The sequence below is a fragment of the Suncus etruscus genome, chromosome 3 (genome assembly GCF_024139225.1).
Source record: "Suncus etruscus isolate mSunEtr1 chromosome 3, mSunEtr1.pri.cur, whole genome shotgun sequence".
Lineage (NCBI taxonomy): Eukaryota > Metazoa > Chordata > Mammalia > Eulipotyphla > Soricidae > Suncus > Suncus etruscus.
Genome location: NC_064850.1, coordinates 18,692,498 through 18,718,769, shown reverse-complemented (window position 1 = coordinate 18,718,769; position 26,272 = coordinate 18,692,498). Strand labels below are relative to the sequence as shown.

The window sequence follows — 26,272 nt, the reverse complement described above, 5'->3', positions numbered from 1 at the left end:
GATTTCACTCACTTTGGATTGTTCTCCTTTTTGGTTTTTCATTTTTTGGAGGCATACTCGGCAGCATTCAGGGGTTATTCCTAGCTCTGCACTCAGAAATCGCTCTTGACAAGCCAGGGAACATGGAATGCCAGGAATTGAACCCAGGTCTGCAAACAGCCTTGCATACAAAGTGAAATTTCAAAACTGTCAGATCTGCTTTGTTATCTTTCTCATGTTGAGCTTTTAGTAAGTCTTACTGAACTTAAATTCCCTTGCAATCTTCCTGGTTAACTCCTACCTACTCCTCAGGTTTCAGTTATGCCATTGAGGAAGACCTTCTCCATTCAGTTAGACTTTCTAACTATTTTCAGTAATTCAAAAAAGATTTGTTCCCAGGACAGGGAACATAAATCAAGACAAAGGGGACATAGATTCTGATTTTCAATCATGCACACCTGAAACCTATCAATGTTATAATACACTGAACCTTAATTAGAAAAAAGGAAGGGGCCAAACAATAGCACAGCAGGTAGAGTGTTTGCCTTGCAAGAGACTGACATGAGTTAGATCCCCAAAAATTCCATATGGTTCCTGAGCCATATGATTGATAGAGCCTCGGGAGTGATTTCTGATAGATGCAGGGTGTGCCCCTCACCCCCCAAAAAGGGGGGGGGAGAGAATTACGCTACAGCCCAAATAGCCCCCCAAGGATCACCAGGTATGCCCAAGTAACAACAACAACAGGGGCCGGAGAGATAGCATGGAGGTAAGGCGTTTGCCTTTAATGCAGAAGGTCGGTGGTTCGAATCCCGGCATCCCATATGGTCCCCGGAGCCTGTCAGGAGTGATTTCTGAGCACAGAGCCAGGAGTAATCCCTGAGTGCTGCCAGGTGTGACCCAAACACCAAAACACACACACACACACACACACACACACACACACACACACAAAAACAACAACACTAATAACATTTGTTCTCTACCAAATTAAGACACTATAAATAGGGGCCGGGCGGTGGCGCTAGAGGTAAGGTGTCTGCCTTGCCTGCGCTAGCCTTGGATGGACTGTGGTTCGATCCCCCGGCATCCCATATGGTCCCCCAAGCCAGGAGCGGCTTCTGAGCGCATAGCCAGGAGTAACCCCTGAGCGTCACCGGGTGTGGCCCAAAAACCAAAAACCAAAAAAAAAAAAAAAAAAGACTATAAATACAAAAAGTTCATCTTTGGACTGGAGCGACAGCACATTAGGGCACTTGCCTTGCACACAGCTGACCCAGTTTGGTTTTTTTTTTGGTTTTTTGGGCCACACCCGGCGATGCTCAGGGCTTACTCCTGGCTGTCTGCTCAGAAATAGCTCCTGGCAGGCAAGGGGGACCATATGGGACACCGGGATTTGAACCAACCACCTTTGGTCCTGGATCGGCTGCTTGCAAGGCAAACGTCGCTGTGCTATTTCTCCAGGCCCGCCTGACCCAGTTTGATCCCGGTATCTCATATGGTTCTGAGCCGGCGAGGAGTGATTCATGAGCAGAGCCAGGATAACCCCTGAGCGCAGACAAGTATAACCCAAAAACAAACAAACAAACAAAAAAGTTCATCTTTATCTGTTCCGTAGGTAAAGGGTACAATCAATTTAGATTACATAGCATCCTGTACTTTTCTGATTGCTTAGTGATTTGCCCTCATCAAACAAAACAATAATGGCAGATGTCACATCTATCATATCATATCTATCAAATTCACTATTTTATCACCAGTATGTACTAAGCACATTTATTTGGCATTTCTTTGCTACTCAATAAATACTTGGGGCCAGAGAGATAGCATGGAGGTAAGGCGTTTGCCTTTCATGCAGAAGGACAATGGTTCGAATCCCGACGTCCCATTTGGTCCCCTGTGCCCGCCAGGGGCGATTTCTGAGCGTAGAGCCAGGAGTAACCCCTAAGCGCTGCTGGGTGTGACCCAAAAAAAAATAATTAAACTTTAAAATAAATAAGAGAGGGGGCCCGGAGAGATAGCACAGCGGTGTTTGCCTTGCAAGCAGCCGATCCAGGACCAAAGGTGGTTGGTTCGAATCCCGGTGTCCCATATGGTCCCCCGTGCCTGTGCCTGCCGGGAGCTATTTCTGAGCAGACAGCCAGGAGTAACCCCTGAGCACCGCTGGGTGTGGCCCAAAAACCAAAAAAAATAAAAAATAAATAAATAAGAGGGCCGGAGCAATTGCACAGCAATAGGGCGTTTGTCTTGTACACTGGTGACCCAACACGAACCAGGGTTGGATCCCCAGCATCCCATACAGTTCCACCAGACTGCCAGGGGTGATTTCTGAGCGCAGAGCCAGGAGTAACCTCTGCGACCCGCTGGTGTGGCCCCAAAACAACCAACCAACCAACCAATCGATAAAATAAGAAACCAGAAAGATAGCCCAATGTGCTAAGTGCTAAAGTCCAGATTTGATGACCTGTGTCTCATGTTCCAAGCACTGCCAGAAGTAGCCCCTGAGGACCAGCAGTGAAACAGTCCACACCAAAAATAAATAATAAAATAAAGTTGGAAAAAAACAATAAACATAAAATTTCTATCCAAAGCCAAGGACTCTGCCAATATATTTTGTGAATAAAATGATAAATAAAATTATGATTCATGAAACAAAAAGTAAGGCACTTTACCTAAGTCTTTAAAGTCATAATTCTTAAATTTATCTGGCTTGGGGCCGGAAAGGTGGTGCTAGAGGTAAGGTGTCTGCCTTGCAAGCGCTAGCGTAGGAGGGACTGTCCCATATGGTCCCTTCAAGCCAGGGGTGATTTCTGAGCGCATAGCCAGGAGTAACCCCTGAGCGTCAAATGGGTGTGGCCCAAAAAACAAAAAAAAAAATTTTTTTATCTGGCTTGCCCTTCCTTACTCAAGAGTCCCCTGGAAATCAACCTTCTACAAATAACCAGAGAAAATACCCCAAAATTGCATTCCTGGGTACTATCAACACCTACGGACCATTCTAGTATCACTGTGGCAGTGACACTGCCCACTCTAGGAATGATCACAGAGAAGTAAAATTTTCAAGAAACACAGTTCATTAGATCAGCCTTTTACTCTGGTAAGTCAAAAATGAAGTGAAAGAGTATCATGCATTTATCATATCTTATACAATCTATATTTCCAATTCAATCACCAAGGGTTTTGAGAGACAGTACAGTGGGTAGGACAACTGCCTTGCACACAACTGACCCTGGTACCCTATATGGTTCACCCAAGTTCATCAGGAGTGATCACTGAACACTGAACCAGGTATAAGATCTGAGCACTGTCAGTTGTGCCTCCCTCTCCCCAAGAAAACACAATAAACAGGCAAGTTCACAAGTGATGTTTTTCCTTTTTTTTTTTTTCCAGCACCTCAATTTTTCCTTTACAGAATTCCAGAATAAATATCAAAGAAATGGTAGGGTGTAAAATATTCACCATGTTCCAACCTCCAAAGAAGAAATGATTTTTTGAGGCAAAGATCAAGAATGAGGGGCCGGGGCCCGGAGAGAGAGCACAGTGGTGTTTGCCTTGCAAGCAGCTGATCCAGGACCAAAGGTGGTTGTTGGTTCGAATTCCAGTGTCCCATATGGTCCCCCGTGCCTGCCAGGAGCTATTTCTGAGCAGACAGACAGGAGTAACCCCTGAGCACCACAGGGTGTGGTCCAAAAACCAAAAAACAAAACAAAACAAAACAAAAAAAAACAGAATGAGGGGCCGGAGAGATAGCATGGAGGTAGGGCATTTGCCTTGCATGCAGAAGGACGTGATTCGAATCCCTGCATCCCATATGGTCCCCGGAGCCTGCCAGGAGCCATTTCTGAGCGTAGAGCCAAGAGTAACCCCTGAACGCTGCCGGGTGTGACCCAAAAAACAAACCAAAAAAAAATCAAGAATGAGACCTTGGGGTTGGAGCAATTGCATAGCCTTGCACATGGCTAACTCGGATTCAATCCCTGGCATCCCATATGGTCCCCCAAGAGGTGCTGGGTGTGGCCCAAACCTCAGCCCCCCATCCCCCAATAAAAAGAAAAATAGAAGACAGAGCTAATCATCAATGGAGCTGCTTCTGGCATCTAGTTAGAACTCTGAGATATGGCTAATATTCTAAATGCACAAAAAATCATCCATAAGAAATAATTCTCCTGTCCAATACTGTCTAAATCCTTATTTCAACAAAACCAACAAAACGTTAATGAGTCCAGTATGAATGTAAACATATCAAGGAATTATTTTTAATTCTATTAGTATGGTGATACAATGGAGAATCTCTGAATGAATCAGGTATTCCATAATACAAAGAAGAGCATTCATTCCATTAAGTGTTCCATTTACCCAAGAAAGGGTCTCTTTTCAGGGACAGGAGATGGCTCAAAGAACTGGAGTGCATGCTTTGCATGCAGGAACCCCAGCTGAACCCCTGCATGCATGGTCCCCTCCTCAAGCTCTGCCAGATGTGGCCCCAAAACCAAAAGAATGATGCCTCTATTTCAAATGCCAATTAAAAATATATGGATAGGTCAGGGATGTGGCTCAGTGGTAGAGCACTTGCCTTGTATGTGAGAGGTCCTTGGTTCTACTCCTAGTACTGGTCTCCAAGCACTTCAAGGAGCAAGAGCAAGGGCATAGAGCCAAGAGTAGCTCTCTGAATACTGGGAGGTATGGTGCAATATCTATCTACTGCACGGTGCTAAGGGGAGTGTACATGCTTTGCACATCGAGGCTGGGGTCCAATTCCAGGCACCACATGGTTAACCTACAAACAGCTAGGAACAACTTCAAGCAGTGCATAGAGAGCAGCTCCTGAACACCACCAAGTATGGCACAAATACAAAACCAAGATTAAAAAATAGGGGCAGGAGAAATAACACAACAAGTAGAGTGTTTACCTTATACATGGCTGACCCAGGTTAAATTCCCTGCATCCCATATGATCCTGAGCCTGCCAGGAGTGATTTCTGAGTGCAGAGCCAGGAATACCCGAGAACCAGAGGGTGTGGCCCATAAAAAAAATAATAAATGGGGCCAGGCGGTGGCGTTAGAGGTAAGGTGCCTCAAGACAAGGCTGTCCTCTCTCACCACTCCTATTCAACATAGCACTGGAAGTACTTGCTATAGCGATTAGGCAAGAAAAAGATATCAAGGGAATCCAGATAGGAAAGGAAGAAGTCAAGCTCTCACTGTTTGCAGATGACATGATGCTCTACTTAGAAAACCCTAAAGACTCTACCAAAAAGCTTCTAGAAACAATAGACTCATATAGCAAGGTGGCAGGCTACAAAATTAACACACAAAAATCAATGGCCTTTCTATACACCAATAGTAATAAGGAAGAAATGGACATTAAGAAAACAACCCCATTCACAATAGTGCCACACAAACTCAAATATCTTGGAATCAACTTGACTAAAAATGTGAAGGACCTATACAAAGAAAACTATAAAACTCTGCTCCAAGAAATAAGAGAGGACACGCGGAAATGGAAACACATACCCTGCTCATGGATTGGCAGGATTAACATCATCAAAATGGCAATACTCCCCAAGGCATTATACAGATTCAACGCTATCCCTCTAAAGATACCCATGACATTCTTCAAAGAAGTGGATCAGGCACTTTTGAAATTTGTTTGGAACAATAAACACCCTAGAATAGCTAAAGCAATCATTGGGAAAAAGAATATGGGAGGAATTACTTTCCCCAACTTTAAACTTTACTACAAAGCAATAGTTATCAAAACAGCATGGTACTGGAATAAGGACAGACCCTCAGATCAGTGGAATAGGCTTGAATACTCAGAAAATGTTCCCCAGACATACAATCACCTAATTTTTGATAAAGGAGCAGGAAATCCTAAATGGAGCAAGGAAAACCTCTTCAACAACTGGTGTTGGCACAACTGGCTAGTCACTTGCAAAAAATTAAACTTAGACCCCCAGCTAACATCATGTACGAAGGTAAAATCCAAATGGATTAAAGACCTCGATATCAGACCCCAAACCATAAGATATATAGAATAACACATAGGCAAAACTCTCCAGGACATTGAGACTACAGGCATCTTCAAGGAGGAAACTGCACTCTCCAAGCAAGTGAAAGCAGAGATTAACAGATGGGAATATATTAAGTTGAGAAGCTTCTGCACCTCAAAGGAAATAGTGCCCAGGATACAAGAGCCACCCACTGAGTGGGAGAAACTATTCACCCAATACCCATCAGATAAGGGGCTAATCTCTAAAATATACAAGGCACTGACAGAAATTTACAAGAAAAAAACATCTAATCCCATCAAAAAATGGGGAGAAGAAATGAACAGACACTTTGACAAAGAAGAAATACAAATGGCCAAAAGACACATGAAGAAATGCTCCACATCACTAATCATCAGGGAGATGCAAATCAAAACAACAATGAGATACCACCTCACACCACAGAGAATGGCACACATCACAAAGAATGAGAACAAACAGTGCTGGCGGGGATGTGGAGAGAAAGGAACCCTTATCCACTGCTGGTGGGAATGCCGTCTAGTTCAACCTTTATGGAAAGCGATATGGAGATTCCTCCAAAAACTGGAAATCGAGCTCCCATACGATCCAGCTATACCACTCCTAGGAATATATCCTAAGAACACAAAAATACAATACAAAAATCCTTTCCTTACACCTATATTCATTGCAGCACTATTTACCATAGCAAGACTCTGGAAACAACCAAGATGCCCTTCAACAGACGAATGGCTAAAGAAACTGTGGTACATATACACAATGGAATATTATGCAGCTGTCAGGAGAGATGAAGTCATGAAATTTTCCTATACATGGATGTACACGAAATCTATTATGCTGAGTGAAATAAGTCAGAGAGAGAGAGAAAAACGCAGAATGGTCTCACTCATCTATGGGTTTTAAGAAAAATGAAAGACATTCTTGCAATAATAAATTTCAGACACAAAAGAGAAAAGAGCTGGAAGTTCCAGCTCACCTCAGGAAGCTCACCACAAAGAGTGATGAGTTTAGTTAGAGAAATAACTACATTTTGAACTGTCCTAATATTGAGAATGTATGAGGGAAATGCAGAGCCTGTTTAGAGTACAGGCAGGGGTCGGGTGGGGAGGAGGGAGATTTGGGACATGGGTGATGGGAATGTTGCACTGGTGATGGGTGGTGTTCCTTTTATGACTGAAACCCAAACACAATCATGTATGTAATCAAGGTGTTTAAATAAAAAAAAAAAAAGTTAAATTAAAAAAAAAAAAAAAAAAAAGGTAAGGTGCCTGCCTTGCCTGCGCTAGTCTTGGACAGACCATGGTTCGATCCCCTGGCGTCCCATATGGTCCCCCAAGCCAGGAGCAACTTCTGAGCACATAGCCAGGAATAACCCCTGAGCGTTACCGGGTGTGGCCCAAAAACCTAAATAAATAAATAAATAAATAAATAAATAAATAAAATATTTAGAGACAAAAGACAGCACAATAGGTAGGGCTGCCTTGCATGCAGCCAACCCAAGGTCAATCCCTGGTACTATATGGTCCTCTGAGCTTTACCAAGAATGATCCCAACACAACTGGGTATGGCACAACAACAACTACAACAACAAAGTAAAATATTCACTTCATTCTGTAGCCAATTAAGCACGCCTGTTCTTTTTCCCTTGGGGCCTGGTATGTTGATGGCTACAAACAGCAGCTTCCCTGGCAGTGTCTCAGCCTACTGCTTTCATAGGTTGCCCTAATGCCTTGCTTCGTACACTATGTGAAACAGAAGCTGGACATAGGATATGGGGTAAAGACTTGCCCCCATTCAATCCCACTACCAAACATGGTCCCTTGGGTAGTGGACAAACATTCCAACCTCCCCAAAAGATCCAAAACAATTAACAGTGGAAAGCAACTAAACATTATAAGTAAATGTTTCATTTGTATCCCTATTTTATAAACCCAGAGTAGCATAAAAACTTTTTGGGTACCAAAAAAGGGGGGGGCTGGAGAGAGAGCACGGCAGTAGGGTGTTTGCCTTGCAAGCAGCTGACCCAGCACCAAAGGTGGCTCAAATCCCCACATCCCATATGGTCACCAGTGCCTGCCAGGAGCGATTTCTGAGCACTGAGCCAGGAGTAACCCCCAAGCAATGCTGGGTATAACAAAAAAAAAAAAAAAACCTTTTTGGGTGAGAGCTGAAGAGAGCACAGCGGTAGGGCAGTAGGCTGTTAGCCTTGCACGCAGCTACCTAGGACAGTCATGGTTCGAATTCTGGCACCCCATATGGTCCCTCAAGCCTGCCAGGAGCAACTTCCTTTTTTTTGGGGGGGGGGGCCCACACCCGGTGGTGCTCAGGGGTTACTCCTGGCTGTCTGCTCAGAAATAGCAAGCAGCCGATCCAGGACCAAAAGTGGTTGGTTCGAATCCCGGTGTCCCATATGGTCCCCCGTGCCTGCCAGGAGCTATTTCTGAGCAGACAGCCAGGAGTAACCCCTGAGCATCGCCAGGTGTGACCCAAAAACCAAAAACAAAACAAACAAAAAAAAAAAAACAGAAATAGCTCCTGGCAGGCACAGGGGACCATATGGGACGCCGGGATTCGAACCAACCACCTTAGGTCCTGGATCGGCTACTTGCAAGGCAAACGCTGCTGTGCTATCTCTCCGGCCCTCCCCTTTTTTTAATTTATTTTTGGTTTTTGGGGGCCACACTCGGTGACCTCCTGGCTATGCGCTCAGAAATTGCTCCCAGCTTGGGGGACCCTATGGGAAGCCAGGGATTGAACCCAAGTCTATCCTAGATTAGCGTGGGCCAGGCAGACACCTTACCCCTGGCGCCACCACTCCGGCCCCCCGCCAGGAGCAATTTCTGAGTGCAGAGCCAGGAGTAACCCAAAAACAAAAACAAAAAAAATTTCTTGGGTAAAAAAAAAATTAGCAAGAGCCCAAAGAGATAGGACAGGGCCAGAGTGATAGCACAGCAATAGGGCGTTTGTCTGGCATTTGACCAAATCAAGATGAACGGGTCCAATCCCCCAGCATCTCAAATGGTCCTGAGTCCGCCAGGTGTGATTTCTGAGCGCAGAGCCAGAAGTAACCCTAGAGTCACCAGGTGTGGCCTCAAAACCAAAACCAAAAAGAACAAAAAAAAAAAAAAAACAACAGAGATAGGACAATAGATAAGGTACTTGCCTTGTATGCGACTGACCTAGGTTCAATCTCAACACCCTATATGGTCCCCCAACCCCCACAAGAATGATCCTGAGTATAGAGTCAGGAGTAAGTACCAAATACAACAGAATACAGTCCAAGAACAAAATAAAATTAAAAATAAAAAGCAATAGCGAACAGAAAAAGTTTAAGAGGGGCCGGAGAGATATCATGGAGGTAGGGCATTTGCCTTGCATGCAGAAGGATGGTGGTTCGAATCCCAGCATCCCATATGGGTCCCCCAGGCCTGCCAGGAGCAATTTCTGAGCATAGAGCCAGGAGTAACCCCTGAATGCTGCCTGGTGAGACCCAAAAAACAAAAGAAGAAAAAAAGAAAAAGTTTAAGAAACAAAGGGACCATGGACACAGTCCTCTGCAGTAGAATGACTGCCCATAAGTATTACTGTTCCCAGTCTTAGGGTCCAGATATGTGGGTGTGTGCTCGCTTCGGCAGTACAGATACTAAAATTGGAATGACACAGATATGTGGGTACCTTTGGAAGGCTCCAGGGCATGGTGGTCAAGGCCCACATTGGCCAAGTCATGTCAATCCACACTGCTGAACAAGTGTATCACTAGACTCGACAAAAGTGAAGGTCAATTTCCCAGGGGCTAGCAGGTCCACATCCCCAAGTTTGATATACAGGAGTAAAACGATGAGGATGAAAAGCAACTCATTTTGTCATCCTTTTAGGAGGGAGATGGCCATGGGGTCAAATACACCTTAATTTTGTAGGCCCTCTTAAATAAATGACAGGTCCTGAATTTCTGAAAACCTTGGAGCTGGCCCCCTCCTGAGTTCCACTTACTCCCTCAAACTCATCTTGCTTCCAACACAAGGGAAAAAAAATACGCTGGGGCTGATGATGTGGCTCAGTGCTTTAAAAATGCATGCATGGGGCCGGAGCAATAGCACAGTGGTTTGTCTTGCACACGGCTCACCCAGGACGAACAAGGTTAGATTCCCCAGTGTCCCATAAAGTCCCCCAAGCCAGGAGCCATTTCTGAGCACATAGCCAGGAGAAACACCTGCGCATCACCAAGTGCGGTGATGCCTCTCATTCATAAAGTTCTTGGGTTCAAAGCTAGCACTGCAAACATAACAACACTAAATTTAGCAGCAAAATTTAAAAGGTCTGATGAGGGCCAGAGATGCTACAGTAGTTAAGGCTCTTGCCTTACAGAAGGCTACCCTGGCACCACATATGACTCCCAGAGCACTGACCGAAGTAGGAGCAAAACAAAACAAAACAAAAAACTGGAGTAAGCCCTGAGTACCACCAAATATGATCCCCCACAAAGAAAATGACCTAAGGGCTGGACCAATAGCACAGCAGCAGGGCATTTGCCTTGCATATGGCCGAACCAGGTTCCATACCTAGCATCCCATATGGAGTATGGGATGTAATTTCTGAGTGTAGACATAGGAGTAACCCCTGAGCGCCACCGGTGTGGCCCCAAAAAGAAAAACAACAACAACAAATTTTTAAATAAAAAAATAAAATAAGAAAATGCCCTAGGTGAAGAATGGCAAAATCTTGTTAAATCTAAATTACTAGAGAACGCTACCATAAGGGGAACCATACCATTTTCTCTACTTTTCTATATGTCTAAAATATTTCATCATACAAATTTAAATAAGCAAATACTAATCAAAGAACAATAAATACGCACAAGGGTCAAGAAATAAGGAATATTTATTATCGGGTCAGAGAGATAGCATGGAGGTAAGACATTTGCCTTCCATGCAGAAGGCCAGTGGTTCAAATCCCGGCATCCCATATGGTCCCCTGTGCCTGCCAGGGGCAATTTCTGAGCATAGAGCCAGGAGGAACCCCTGAGCACTGCCGGGTATGACCCAAAAAAAAAAAAAAAAAACCAGACAAAAAAAAGAAAATATTTATCATCTAATAAACCAAAGTATGCCAATTCTAAATCATGACAACTTTTATATTTTATAAGATACAAAACTTTTTGGAATTTTCCAATTCTTTTTTGGAAAGCCTAAATTTTGCAAGGTACTGTCCTAGGTGCTACAGGGGATGAAAAGAAAAGCAACAGGAGGTTAGAGAGATAGTTACAGTGCACACTTTGCATGCAGGAGGCTTGGGTTCCATCCCTGGCACCAATCACAGGGTTCCCCCAGAGCACCAATGAGGGCAACCTCTGAACAGAGAAAAGAGTAACCCCTGAGCACTGTAGAGGGGTGAGGTGGGATGGGGAAGATGAGCGAGCTGGTCACAGTATGCCAGGAACTTAAAATCTGAATGACAAAACCAAATAGGTGAAATGCAAGCAATGATTCATAGAAAATCTCTGATAGGATTAGACAGAGAATACACCAGGCAGACCACACGTTTGCGTTCAAGAGCCGCAGGTCCCCTACATGTAACCGCACTACATGGTTCCCTGAATATTTGACTTCCCTCAAGCTCTGAAACAGGAGTAGCCCCTAAACACAACCAGGTATGGCCCAAATGCCCCACCACTACCAAAAAAAAAAAAAAAAAATACCACTTAAGAATTGCTGGGTATGGCCCCAAACAAGAACAAAAAGAATTTCCTTAATTATTTAATATGTGCAGCATAGCTTGTTAAGTGAGGGAGAGAAGGTTGAAAAAATTGGATGAATTCTAGTCAGAGGTGAGAAAACCTAAATAGGCTTATAAGGTTCAACATAATGCAGGCTACCTCTCAAACCTCATCTTCCACCACATTATTTTCAGCCCTCACCAAAGAACTGGAGTCCCAAGATATCCAAAGCTCAAAACACCAAACAGAGAAATAGTAAAGAGGGAAAGTGCATGCTTTACACATGGCTGACCTGGGTTCAGTCCCCAGAATCCTATATGGTCCCTATATGAGCATTGTTAGTAGTAATTCCTAAGTGCAGAGCCAGGAGTAATCCCTGAGCATCACTGGGTGTAGTCCAAAACCCAAAATAAATATTAAAAAAAAAAAAAAAAGCTCTAAAAACAGTTCATGATATACAAGAATAGGAAATCAGAAAAGCAAATGTAGTGTTTATAATATTTCTATTAAAGACTAGTTCTCTCCTTTCCCCCCAAAGTCAAAAATACAACACATTAAAAAAAAATACAACACATTTATCTCTAAAAAGTCAGAAAATAAATGTCTAGAAGGGGCAGGAGCAATAGCAGAGCAGGTAGGGCACTTGACTTGCAAGTGGCAGACCTGAGTTCGATCGCTGGCATCTCATATAGTCCCCCTGAGCCTGCTAGGAGAGATTTCTGAGCACAGAGCCAGAAGAAACCCCTAAGGACCCATCCAAAAAGAAAAAGAAAAAAAAACAGTAGGAGAAGGTTATATTTTGACTTGGACTGACTTATATTTGAAAACAAAACCATTTGGAAATTCCATAGTGAAGTGGAAAAGGAGAAATTCTGCAATAGAACTCATTCTATTACAGTAGCATCTCAAGTCTCACCTTCTAATGTGATGCAAAGACACTTTGCTTACTTGTTTCAGTTTATGTCAAACCTCTGTAAAATGAGAACACTGCATTCCTATTCCTTCCCTAGGACTCTTATATATGCAAAACTGAATTTAAGATTAAATGATTCTTTTCTTCCATAGATTATTAGTAACCATTAAGTGTCTATCAATTTTAAGAAATAACAAAGGTGGGAAGAGGGAGATGGGGGCATTGGCGATGGGAATGTTGCACTAATGAAGGGGGTGCTCTTTTTATGACTGAAACCCAACAATAATCATGTTTATAAACACGGTGTTTAAATAAAGATATTTAAAAAAAATAAAAAGGGAAGGAATGGAGATAGTGCAGCACTTGAGTTGCCCTTGGTTGACTTGGGTTCAATACCATCCTATATGGTTCGTAGAGCAACAACAGGAGTAATTCCTGAATGCAGATCCAGAAGTAACCCATTAGCATCACCGGGTGTAGGAGTATCTTCTTTTTTCTAAAGTCCTTTTGGGAAGGAGAGATTCAGGCCTAACTCTAGGAGGTGCTGAGGGAGGGGGACCAAATGTGGGACCAAACCAGGGTCGCTGTCCTCAAGGCAAGTGGCTTACTTGCTGTACTATCTCCATAAGGGGGAATTAATTTACTTCTACTATCCCACCAATTCCTGAGCACTCTGTGGGAAGCATCACTTTAAACATTGCCTAGAAGAAACAGATGTCACTTATTCATAAAGAAAGAGTTATCACAAACTTTTTTCATCTTAGCCAAGACCCAAGACTCTCCTCCTGAAAGTAACAATGCAATGCAGCAAACTGGCCATATCTTAAAATTTAAATGATGTGAGAAAATGACATAGGGGTCAACTCCTTAGATGATCAATATGTTCTCCAAAGATATGAAGCTGGAGAAGACTATAGGGAGCTTGCATACAGCCAACCCAGGTTCAGCCCCTCACATCCCATGTGGTACCCAACTATTTCCAGAAGTAATGCCAGAGTGTAAAGCCAAGAGTCAATGAGCACCATTGGGTGTGGCCCAAAACAAAATTAAGTCAAGATTCACTTAGGCACTACCGATAATACCACTAACATATTTAGAATGCTCCTGATAAAATTTCCATCCTTCGATTTGCTGAGAACTCTCAACGCATGAAGCTGACAGCTCCCAGTGGGGCCTAAATAATTTTCTACAGACGCTAATTGTTCAAAAAGTTTATGTACCTTTCAAGTACCAGCCCTCTGAGAAGTTTCTTAACACGGAGTCGCAAATGACAATCTTCCTTAGACACACAATTTTCACACAAGACCCTTACCAAAGAACAACATGGCGAGTTGGTCAAAATAGACCAAGGCACATTAAGTGAGCAATCACTCCTCGGTATGTGTGTGTGTGTGGGGGGGGGGGGGTCCTTAAAACATCATTTGTGGTCTTGTCATCCAGCTCCTTAAGGACCTACAGAGCAGAACTACCACCAGGCCACAGGCTTCCATGGAATCCTCAGTCGGCAGTGTCAATCCCTAGTGATGTGCAGGAACGAGGAGCAGAGGCCTGCTCTCTTGGTGCTCTCTCCCTCTAGGAGAAAAGAGGCTAGGTGAAAACAGGCTGTTCTTACCTGTGGAGTCATGGTGGAGGGATCTGGCTCCAGGGCAGCAGCAGCCTGCTGTGGGTCAGTGCTCTTGTTGGCGCCACCACTCTCCAAAGTCTCTGACTGGGCCGTGGCTTTACTCCCGGCGGAGGCGGAGGGGGTGGCCGAAGGAGGAGCTAAGAGTGGGGCTTTGGGGTGACTCTGGGAAGCCCGGGAGGGAGGCGAGGCCTGAGAAGAGGGCAGGTAGGTCTGGGCCTGGCTCAGGTAGGACTGCGAGGAGGAAGAGGAGTTCGAGTAGGAGGAAGGGGTGGGCGCCAGGTACGAAGCCTGGGCAGGGGGCGACTGCGACGGGGAAGGCTGAGCCTGGGCCAGGAAGGGTTGGGCTGCGGCGGCGGGCGGGTAGTAAGAGGGTGGTGGTGGCAGGTAGGCTTGCTGAGGGGTCAGGTAGGACCCTGGAGGGGGTGCAGCTGGAGAAGCCGGGGGTGAATCCAGCTCCATAGAAACCAGAGGAGGAGGAGGAGGAGGCCCATCTCGCTGCTGCTGCTGCTGCTGCTGGTGATGCTGCTGGTGGTGATGGTGGAGCATCTGATGCTTGTACTGCTGCTGCTTCTGATAGCTGAGGGGCGCCGGCCCGGGGGGCGGGGGCATGGGGGGCGGCGGGGGCTGCCAGTCTCCGTAGCCCCCGCCGGCACCCGCGATCACGGGCGGGGGGAGCAGGGCGGCGGCGGCGGCGGGAGGAGGAGGAGGAGGAAGGTGATGGTGGGGCTGGAGCACGCACTGCATCTGCTTCTGGTGCATCTGCTGCAGCTGCTGGAGCTGGGCCAGGTGCTGCTCGCGGAAGCTCAGGAAGCCCGAGGAGGAGGAGGAGGCCGAGGCCGAGGAGGAGGAGGCCGAGGCGGCGGCGGAGGCGGCAGCATTCGGGGCGGCGGAGCTGGCGTAGCCGGGCCCCGGGGAGGCCTCGGGAAGCGCCACTGGCGGCGGCGGCGGCGGCACCGGCGGGTAATGGCTGCTCCCGCCATAGCGGCCCCAATTCGGGTACATGTCGGAGGCGGAAGGGAGCAGCGGGCGCCCACCCCGCCCCCGCGCCGCTCGTTAGTCGTCGCAACCGAACCTCCGGGCGCAGCTGCGGGCGACGGCGACGCCGGGCGACGGGGCGAACGCCTCTCGGCGCCTTGCAAGGCCACCCCCGGGAGCGTGCGAGCCGAGCCTCCCTCCGAGCGCGCCCACGGCGCATGCGCGACCCGGAAGGCGGGGCGGGAGAAGGCCGCGCTGGGGCCCACTGCGCCTGCGCAGTGGCTACCGAGCGGAGAACAAAGGCGAGCTAGAGCGGCCCCGCGTTCCACGGCTCGCCGTCGCCCCCTGCTGTCGGGCGAGGGTAGATGTCGCGGGGAATCGGACGTCGCTCTTTGGAAGCGAGCGACCATAGAGTGTCGCCCGCCCGGCGAGGCTTGGTGGGAAGAGAACCCCTTCTGTGGCTTCAAGGGTTCAGTTTTGAATGAAGGGGAAAAAAAAAAAAAAGAGAGAGAGAGATTCTGATTCACAATGGCAACAGGGATAAAAAAAAATAATAATAATAATGATAAAATAAGGTATAAGTAGGAATGATTTCGGATTAGGAACCTAGAGAAGGTCTAGAAAGGAAACGATAGAATCATTTGTCCAACAGGGGGTGGAAATGAGAATGGAGAGGCTGAGCCTGATTTTGGATTGAAAAAAGAACAAAAAAAAATTAAAAATACCCACCCTGTAAAGATGCCAGTTTTATTTTTCCAAATGAATAAATGTACTTCTCTTCAACTGGAAACTAATCTGAGAAGAATAAAAATGTCGTTTGAAAAAGAATCTAAGTCTGCATACATTCATAAAGACAGGTAGGTGTGTAAGAGGGAATCTTTGCAGGAATTGTAAAACAGGAATAAATAAGCTTTTTTTTTTAGATTTTTTGAATAATTCAACACATACAGATGCGTGTGGGAGATTCTCAGCAAAAATACAGAGAGCAAAACAAAACAAAATATCTGGCAGAGGCTACCTAGAGTGAACAACAAAAAAGCTAAGTCAATCTTCTTAACCTAATACTACCCAAATCTTACTTCTTGGGCATGTGTGAATCACAGGAAACAAAACGCTCTCACACACAGAGTTCTGGAATAAAACTACCTAGCTCCTAGAATCCCACATGTGCTACCTTGTCAACTGTGTCTCACTGAAAGTTTGACCTTCATCTGTCATAGCAAGTCAGAGAGATGGTTAATCTCTCTTAGGAAGAAAAAAAGAGTAGAAAGTGGAGCATCTGGGTATTCTTCAGGAAAGGGACTCATTTTCAGAATTTAGTTGTTTTGCTTTAAATGTATAACAGGGTAACATTTACTTGAATTTGTACATCATGAATGTACAGCTTAGTGAATTTTCATAATAAACCAATTATAGAATTTATGAACTATATGAAACTAATTATATTAGTTATAACTATATTAGTTGTGAGAACAGTACCCACATCAGAAATCCCACTTACTCGTATTTTTAATATTTTCCATTGAAATTCTCTTTTATAAAAAAAAAAATGTACGAGGCTGGAGAGATAGCATGGAGGTAGGGCGTGTTTGCCTTGCATGTAGAAGGACGGTGGTTCGAACCCTGGCATACCATAGGGTCCCCCGAGCTTGCTAGGAGTAAACCCTGAGTGCTGCAAGGTGTGACCCAAAAAACAAAAAACAAAAAAAAGGAAAGAAGGCCAGAGTGAGTGATAGGTGATAGTACAGCAGGTCATGACATGCCTTGCACATAGCCAACCTGGATTTAATTCAGCATCCCTTATGGTCCTCTGAGCACTGCTGAGAGTGGTATCTGAGCATAGAACCAGGAATAATAAGCCCTGAGCACCACTGGATGTGGGCTAAAATCAACCAAAAAAGAAAGTTGTAAAGCTTAATGTTATTTTCTATAACAATCACTAATAATCTTATTAGATGCAGAAAATTATACATTTTATCATGTATTTTTTTTAAAAGCTGAGAGATGGAGATATTGCTAAATAGGCTGAGAGCATATTTTGCATGTAGGCCTGTTGTCGGTTCAGTCCTTGAACACAGTCCTCTGAACAATCTCACAAATAATTCCCGAGTACAATCAACCACTTTTGGGTGAGAGCGGGGTTATTTTTTTTAGTTTTTGGTTTTTGGGCCATCCTGGCAGCATTCAGGGATTACTCATGGCTCTGTGCTAAGAAATAGCTCCTGGAAGGCTCGAGAACCTTATGGGATGCCTGGAATCAAACTCAGGTCCATCATGGGTCAACCATGTGCAAAGCAAATGCCCTACTGCTGTGCTATCTCTCCAGCCCTAACCACTCGTTTTTTTCTTGAGTACTTTGGGAATGATCCCTGAGCAGAACCAGGTGTAGCCCCTGAACACCACAGTTACCATGAGTTGTGGCTATCTATATTTATTTGTACATAGACATATAGGAAGGGGAAGAAAAATAAATTAGAAATTATGAGAAGAAAATTTATATTAATGAGAAATTAAATTAGGTGAGGAAAGTGGATTATATTTTTCTGTGTGTTTCCTTTCCTATATGGTTCAGCTAGGTTCTATTACCGGAACCCTTCCTCATTAACAAGGTTGTTTCAGCATCTTGGATGACAGTACAACCATTTGAAAAGGTCTTGCCATGTTCCCTACATTTTTTCCAAGATAATGGAGGTATTGTTCTAGATATTCTAAGGAAGTCCATCTTCATCTTCTTATTCTTGGGAAATTGAGAAAAGCACCTACATAAGCCCTCTGACCTAGTATGCAAAATTTTCAATAATCAGCCATCTTAGGGGCCAGAGCAATGGTGAACGGTACGGCGTTTGTTTTCTATGCAGCTGACCCATGACGGACCTCGATTCAATCCCCGGCATTCTATATGGTCCCCCAAGCCAGTAGCAATTTCTGAGCGAGTAGCAAGGAGTCACTGCCAGGGCATACCTAAGCTTGTAGGGCATACCTAAGCTTTTAGGGGGCTCAGCCCACCAGATGTATCCTCAGATTTTCCTGGTGGGTAGAACTAATTTAACCCCCACGGGGTTCCTCAAAAGGCCCTCTGGGGGCCGGAAAGGTGGCGCTAGAGGTAAGGTGTCTACCTTGCAAGCGCTAGCTAGCGTAGGACCGACCTCGGTTCGATCCCCCAGCATCCCATATGGTCCCCCCAAGCCAGGGGCGATTTCTGAGAGCCTAGCCAGGAGTAACCCCTGAGCGTCAAACGGGTGTGGCCCAAAAACAAAAACAAAAAAATTCCAGCACCAGTTTATTTGAGAACCCCTTTTTCTGGATATAGTCAGCCCTAAAAGCAAAAGACATTTTTTCTCTTTGCAACTGCAGTTTCTGGCAATCAAGGGTGTAACCAGAATTCAATTCTTGACTATTGACCCTCCTTTAGAAATAGGGAAGCTCGGGGGCCCGGAGAGATAGCACAGTGGGGTTTGCCTTGCAAGCAGCCAATCCAGGACCAAAGGTGGTTGGTTCGAATCCCGGTGTCCCATATGGTCCCCCGTGCCTGCCAGGAGCTATTTCTGAGCAGACAGCCAGGAGTAACCCCTGAGCACCGCCGGGTGTGACCCAAAAACCAAAAAGAAAAAAAATAATAAATAAAAAAATAAAAGAAATAGGGAAGCTCGGGTCCAGAGAGATAGCATGGAGGTAAGGTGTTTGCCTTTCATGCAGAAGGTCATCGGTTCGAATCCCGGCATCCCATATGGTCCCCCGTGCCTGCCAGGAGTAATTTCTGAGCATGGAGCCAGGAGTAACCCCTGAGCACTGCCGGGTGTGACCCAAAACACACACACACACACACACACACACACACACACACACACACAAAAGAAATAGGGAAGCTCATTCTTGGGGAAACTATAGAGTCAAGCCTTGAAAGATCAAGTTTCTAGATGTTCCCTACTTCCTCCTAATCCTGATTTTGCATTTAAAGTAAGCTTGCAAGGAGTTACCTTGAGTTGTGACCTTCTCTCTTGTAACTTAGAATTTTTACAATCACACCCATAGCTTAGGTATTGTTATTGTTGTACTAAGCTTTGTACAATTATTACAATTATTCTTCACCTGTGGCTGATTTTACCCCTATAAATTCCTCTGCTCAAAAAAATTAAACTTGTCACACTCCTGCCAGAAATGTGTTGACCCCACATTCCCTGTGTGGTTTCATTTATTTCCTATTTCATGTTCGGCCGCTCATGTTACCCGTTTTCCTCTCGTGAAAGGACTATAACCCACGAGAATTGCTGAGATGCAAGCCACCTACAACAAGTAACCCCTGAGCGTCACCGGGTGTGGCCCCAAAAAAACAAAACAAAAAAATCGGCCATCTTAATCATGCAGAACCAGGCTGGAGTGATAGTACAGCTGGTAGCAACTTACCTTGTAGGGGCCGACCTGAGTTTGATTCCTGACATCCTATATGGTCCCCAAAAGACTATCAGGAGTGATTTCTGAGTGCAGAGCCAAGTGTAACCCCTGAGCATCTCATGGTGTGAATCCAAAAACAAAATCAAACCAAAAAAATCATACAGAACCCCTATCTCTAGAAAATTCTTTTTTTAATTATTTTTTTTTTTGTTTTAGGGTCACATTCAGCAGCACTCAGCAGTTATTCTTGGCTCTATGCTCAGAAATCACTCCTGGCAGGCTCGGGGGACCATGTGGGATGCCGGGATTCAAACTACTATTCTTCTGCATGCAAGGCAAACACCTTACCTCCATGCTATCTCTTTGGCCCCTAGAAAATTCTTTATACTAAGCCTCAACATACAAAGCTCTCCTCATGACTGATTTTTTGTTTGGGGGCCACAACCAGTATACTCGGGGGTTACTACCTGCTCTGCGCTCACAAATTACTTCTGGTGGACCATATAGGATATCAGAGATTGAACTCCAACTCACGGTATACCCTACCTGCCATTGCTCTGGCCCCTCACAACATTTTAGTAATAGTAACTTTACATTGTATGACTGATCCCAGGCCCATATTTCAGAGACTAGCTTTATTGATATAGAATATTTAAAATCAAGGGACCGGAGAGATAGCATGGAGGTAAGGCGTTTGCCTTGCAAGCAGAAGGACGGTGGTTCAAATCCCAGCATCCCATATGGTCCCCTGTGCCTGCCAGGGGCGATTTCTGAGCATGTAGCCAGGAGTAACCCCTGAGCACTGCCAGGTGTAACCCCCCCCCCCCAAAAAAAAAGAATAATTAAAATCAAGTGTTGTTATTCAAAATGAACTAAGGGTAGGCAGGGGCTGGGAGAGTGGAGATAGTAAGTAAAGAGATTAAGACTTTTGGCTTGGGGCCGGAGAGATAGCATGGAGGTAAGGCGTTTACCTTTCATGCAGAAGGTCATCAGTTCGAATCCCGGCGTCCCATATGGTCCCCTGTGCATGCCAGGAGCAATTTCTGAGCACGAAGCCAGGAAAAACCCCTGAGCACTGCCGGGTGTGACCCAAAAACCACAAAAAAAAAAAAAAAAAAAAAGACTTTTGGCTTGTACCTAGCTGACAAGGTTCCACATCCAGCACCACATATAACCCTGAATACCACCAGAACTGATCCCTGAACAGCCAGGAGTAAGCCCTGAGCACAGCCAGGACTGGTCCCCAAACAAATTAAAGGGAAAAAAGTCACAGTGAGCCTTATTTGGTCTAGTTTTATAACTCAACTGTATTTCTGGTATTATGTTACTAAGGAGACTTGAGTGAGAGCTGGAAGGGGGAGGCAGTTTTTGATTGAGGCAATATTCTGATTGGGTAGTGATTTATATGTCTATTTTTTTCCTTAAATAAAACTGCCTATTTGTTCTTGCAGCTCATAGCATTCTAAACAACATGGTCTAAATGCATATTATTTGCTACTAGTAGGCCTCATGCTAGTTTTCTTTTGTTTTGTTTTGTTTTGGGGCCACACCCGGCAGTGCTCAGGGGTTAGTAACTCCTGACTCTGCACTCAGAAATATTTCTTGGCAACTTCGGAGAACCATATGGGATGCCAGGGATCCAATCTACATTGGCAGCATGCAAGGCAAAACTCATACCCGCTATGTTATTGCTCTGACCCCTCATATTAGGTTTTATATTCTTTAAATGTGCCACAACCGGCAGCACTCAGCAGTTACTCCTGGCTCTGTGCTCAGAAATTGCTCCTGGAAGGCTCAGAGGACCATATGGGATGCCGGAAATCAAATCCGGGTCCGTCCCATGTCAGCTGTATGCAAAGCAAACTCCCTACCACTGTGCTATCACTCCAGCCTCACATACTAGGTTTTTTTTTTTTTAATGTAGTGTCCATATTGTGTACAAGTTCAGAGCTAAAACTTCCTCTGGGTGGAGGAGGAGAAAAATGAGTCTAAAAGAGGAAAGGGCTGAGCAAGTCAGTACAGGACATAACCCACAACCCAGGGCAGGAGGACACTGAATACAAAGGGCTTACAGAACAAAATGTTATCTTTATAGTAGCACTCACTGAGTCACTCACTGAGTAGGCTCAGGTCTTATAGCTCAGTTTTACAGCTCCTGGTGCAGGCTGGCTGTGTGAAGGATGTAGTCTCAATCCAGACTGACAGGCTCACTGCTGGAACTGGCACAGTCCACTCTATCTGACAGGATCATAGTAGGACACTTAGGTTTTGGGATTTTTTTTTTGGGGGGGAGAGGTGTTTTTGGATCACACCCACCAGTGCTCAGGGGCTACTCCTGGCTCTGCGTTCAGAAATGGCTGGTTCAGGGGAACCATATGGGATGCCGAGGGTTGAACCAAAGTTGGTCCTGGATCAGCCGCGTGCAAGGCAAAGGTCTTATATATCCGGCCTAGGCCCAGGACACTTAGGTTTTTATACTTTGTTTTTACAGAATTAAGTTTTGTCCTTAAATTCCAAAGGGTCTCATAACTTGTTAAATTCCACACATAGGGCCAGGAAGGTGGCGCTAGAGGTAAGGGTCTGCCTTGCAAGCGCTAGCCAAGGAAGGACCGCGGTTCGATCCCCTGGCGTCCCATATGGTCCCCCCAAGCCAGGGGCAATTTCTGAGCGCTTAGCCAGGAGTAACCCCTGAGCGTCAAATGGGTGTGGCCCAAAAACCAAAAAAAAAAAAAAAAAAAATTCCACACATAACCTGGACTGGCAACAGCCATGCCTAAGGAGAAACCCAGGCCTAGGACCCTAGTCTAAGCAGCCTGGAAGCCTCAGGCTCACTCTACAAAGTCACTGCTGTTGTACAAGCAGATTGGTTTATATATATACGGTCAGCTTAGAAATAAAAGGACGTTGGGCCGGAGAGATAGCACAGTGGTAGGGTGTTTGCCTTGCATGTGGCCAACCCAGGACAGACCTGGGTTCAATTCCCAGCATCTCATATAGTCACCTGAGCCTGCCAGGAGGGATTTCTGAGCGCAGAGCCAGGAGTAACCTGAGCACCGCCAGGTGTGACCCAAAAACCAAAAACCAAAAAAAAAAAAAAAAGAAAGAAAACCTTCCCCAATTTGATTGTACCCAAGACAGAGGACACAGAGTATAAAGGATTCACAATGGATCAGTTTTGTGCCTGCACTTGCCATATCAGAAAGAAAACTGGGAACTGGCAGTACCCAGCACAGACAAGGTGCAGCTGTCCCAATGCCACAGCTGGGAACAGTTGTCCCCAAGGCTGCTGTTATGAGTAGCCATCCCAGAGGATGCACAGGCAGCAGACATCCTGAAGGCGAGCCCCATGCATCAGGACATGGTTCAAAGAGCCATCCCCAAATGGTACTGACACATGCCGAATTTATCCACTAGCTACAAAAATTCACTTGCTGGATAGCTGTAATTGAACACATGACCACAATCTCTAGTCACTGCCATGTCAACTGCCAGTTACCAGCAACTGTGAAACCAAGGCAAGAGAGCCCAGGCCAGCTAGACCTCGGTGCTATAGCAGCTACAAAGCTGCCACAAAGCCACCGTTTGTCATATAGGTGCACACAAATCTAAACCCTAGGTACAAATCATGCAAGCTTTGAAGAAATCCTTACACAATATCCAGAGCTGCCAGAAATCAGTAGCCAGGGGTTCTTGCCTGAGTTTATGAGGGGGAGAGCCAGATTGTTGCAGACCACTTGGAGCTTGGAGCTCCACTCTCAGCTACTTTGAAGGCATTAGGTATAGTGACTTAATGAAACAGTTCAGTTGCTTCAATGGATTGGGATAGAAACCCAGGGAAGGTCGCAAATACATCAGAATTCTTACCCCAGGACGACTTCAGAGAAACAATCCTCTTCTTATTTTCTGAACTGGAGGAAATCATTTGGAGAATTAATAAACTCAAAGAAAGGTTAATGAAAAAAATCAACAGAAATGAAGGAGTTAAAAAATAGTAGTAAGGGGCCGGAGAGATAGCATGGAGGTAAGGCGTTTGTCTTTCATGCAGAAGATCAAATCCCAGCATTCCATATAGTCCCCCGAGCCTGCCAGGAGCCATTTCTGAGCATAGAGTCAGGAGTAACCCAAGTGCTGCTGGGTGTGACCCCCCAAAAAAACAAAACAAACAAAGTAGTAATAAAAAGAAACGAAGAAGTCAAATACAGTATTTCTCACCCACCCACCAAAAAAAGAAAGAAAAAGAAATACAATAGCAGAAGTCAGTAGCAGAGTGTAAGAAGATAAAAAATTTAATCGGTGGGGCTGGAGAGATAGAATGGAGGTAAGGCGTTTGACTTTCATGCAGAAGATCGGTGGTTCGAATCCTGGCAGTCCATATGGTCCCCCGAGCCTGCCGGAGCAATTTCTGAGCATAGAGCCAGGAGTAATCCCTGAGCACTGCCAGGTGTGAACCAAAAACAAAACAAAACAAAAAAATTTAATGGGGGGGCAAGCAGTAGGGCATTTGCCTTGCACGTGTTAGCCTAGGACGAACCACGATTACATCCCCGGTGTCCTGTATGGTCCCCCAAGCCAGGAGCAATTTCTGAGTGTATAGCCAGGAATAACTCCTAATTGTCACTGTGTGTAGCCCAAAAACCAAATAAATAAATAAATAAATAAATAAATTTAATCAGGGGCTGAAGCAATAGCACAGTGGTAGGGCATTTGCCTTGCACGCAGCTGACCAGGGGCAGACCCAGGTTCAATTCCCAGCATCTCATATGGTTTCCCAAGCCTGGAAGGAGTGCTTTCTGAGAGCAGAGCCAGGAGCATCCCCAGAGAGCCAATGGGTGTGACCCAAAAACCAAAAAACATTTTTAATCAGTTATAAAGGCATTATAAACATATAGGAAAAAATAGAAGAGACTAAAATAAAACATTAAAAATAAATAAAATAAAATAAAACATTTGATGCTGGGGAGGTAGTATAGTGGGTGGGCCACTTGCCTTGCATGTAGTCAACCCACGTTTGATCTCTGGCATAGGGGATGAAGCAAGTTCTCCAGAAGATCTTCTTAAGATAACTGAAATTAGCTACTTAAACCAAACTTTCAAAGCCAATGAAACAATTTTATACTAGAAGATGCTACCTAAGATTTTTTAGATTTATTTCGGGGCCATACACTCCTAGCAGGCTCAGGGGACCATATATAGGGTTCTGAACCTGGATCAACCATGTACAAGGCAAAAGTCCTACCTGCTGTATTATTACTACTACCTTCACCATCTAGGACTTTCCTAGCTAGAAAGAAGTCAATGCCTGACTTGGAAGCTTCAAAGGAAAGATCAAACTTTCGGAACTAACATGACTGGGGGCTTTAAGTCAAAGCCAATGAACATTTACCATTTTAAAAATCCTAGGGCCTTTCTGGACAAGAACAGGGTGCTGAAGGAAGTAAAGTGATAGGCATGATACCCCTTCAGTAACCATATTGCAAACCACAGGGAGAGAGAGAGAGAGAGAGAGAGAGAGAGAGAGAGAGAGAGAGAGAGAGAGAGAGAGAGAGAGAGAGAGAATGTCTGCCAGAGAAGCAGGCAGGAGGAGAGTCAGGAAGCAAACTGGGGACATTGGAGGCAGGAAATATGCACTGGTGAAAGGATGGGTGTTGGACACCGTATAGCTGAAACTAAATTATGAACAACTTTGTACATGTATTTCATAGTGTTTCAATTAAATATTTTTCTTAGTTTGTTTTTGGGCCACACCCGTCGGCCCTCAGGGGTTACTCCTGGCTCTGTGCTCAGAAATCACTCCTGGCAGGCACCGGGGACCAAGTGGGATGCTGAGATTTGAACCAATGGCGGTCCTGGGTTGGCCGCTTGCAAGGCAAATACCCTACAACTGTGCTATCTCTCTGGCCTGATTCAATTAAATTTTTATTAAAATATGGGGCTGGAGCAATAGCACAGTGGGTAAGGCGCTTGCAACCAACCTAGGATTTGATCCCAGGCTTCCCAAATGGTTCCCCCAAACGAGCCAGTTGTGATTCCTGAGTGTAAAGCCTGGAGTAACCCCCAAGCATTGCTGGGTGTGGCCCCAAAACATTTTTTTTTTGCTTTTTGGGCCACAGCTTGTGACACTCAGAGTTTGCTCCTGGCTTGGGGGACCATATGGGACACTGGGGGATTGAACTGCGGTCCCTCCTGGGCTAGTGCAGGCAAGATAAATGCCCTACCGCTTGCACCACTGCTCTGGCCCCAAAATTTATTAATTTTTTAAAAGAAGAATCAGGTCAGGGGTCATAGCGATAGTACAGCTGATAGGGCATTTACCTTGCATATGACCAACCTGAGTCCTAGCTCCAGAATCCCTTATGGTTCCCACAGCACCATCAAGAGTAAATTTTTTTTTGGCAGGGGGCACACCCAGTGGCACTCAGGGGTTCTGGTTCTGGTACTCCTGGTTCTGCATTCAGAAATTGCTCCTGGCAGGCTTGGGGAACCATATGGGATGCCAGGAATTGAACCGGGGTCCACCTGGGTCAGCCGCGTGCAAGGCAAAGGCCCTACCGCTGTGCTATCTGTTCGGCCCCAGGAGTAATTCTTGAGTACAGTCATGACTAATCCTTGAGCATCGCCAAATGTGGACCCCCAAATTTATTTTCTGA

The 26,272-nt window shown here is 45.3% G+C and overlaps 1 protein-coding gene and 1 pseudogene across 1 annotated transcript in view; one reads left to right on the top strand and one right to left on the bottom strand.

Moving 5' to 3' along the window:
• Positions 1–15,260, bottom strand: part of YLPM1 (YLP motif containing 1) — a 100,835-nt gene extending 85,575 nt beyond the window's left edge. The window contains exon 1 of the mRNA XM_049770288.1: positions 14,247–15,260. Within this exon, the coding sequence (XP_049626245.1) occupies positions 14,247–15,260 (1,014 nt within the window). The remainder of the gene's footprint in view (positions 1–14,246) is intronic.
• On the top strand, positions 7,620–7,749 carry LOC126004969 (uncharacterized; annotated as a pseudogene).
• Positions 15,261–26,272: the final 11,012 nt, after the last annotated feature.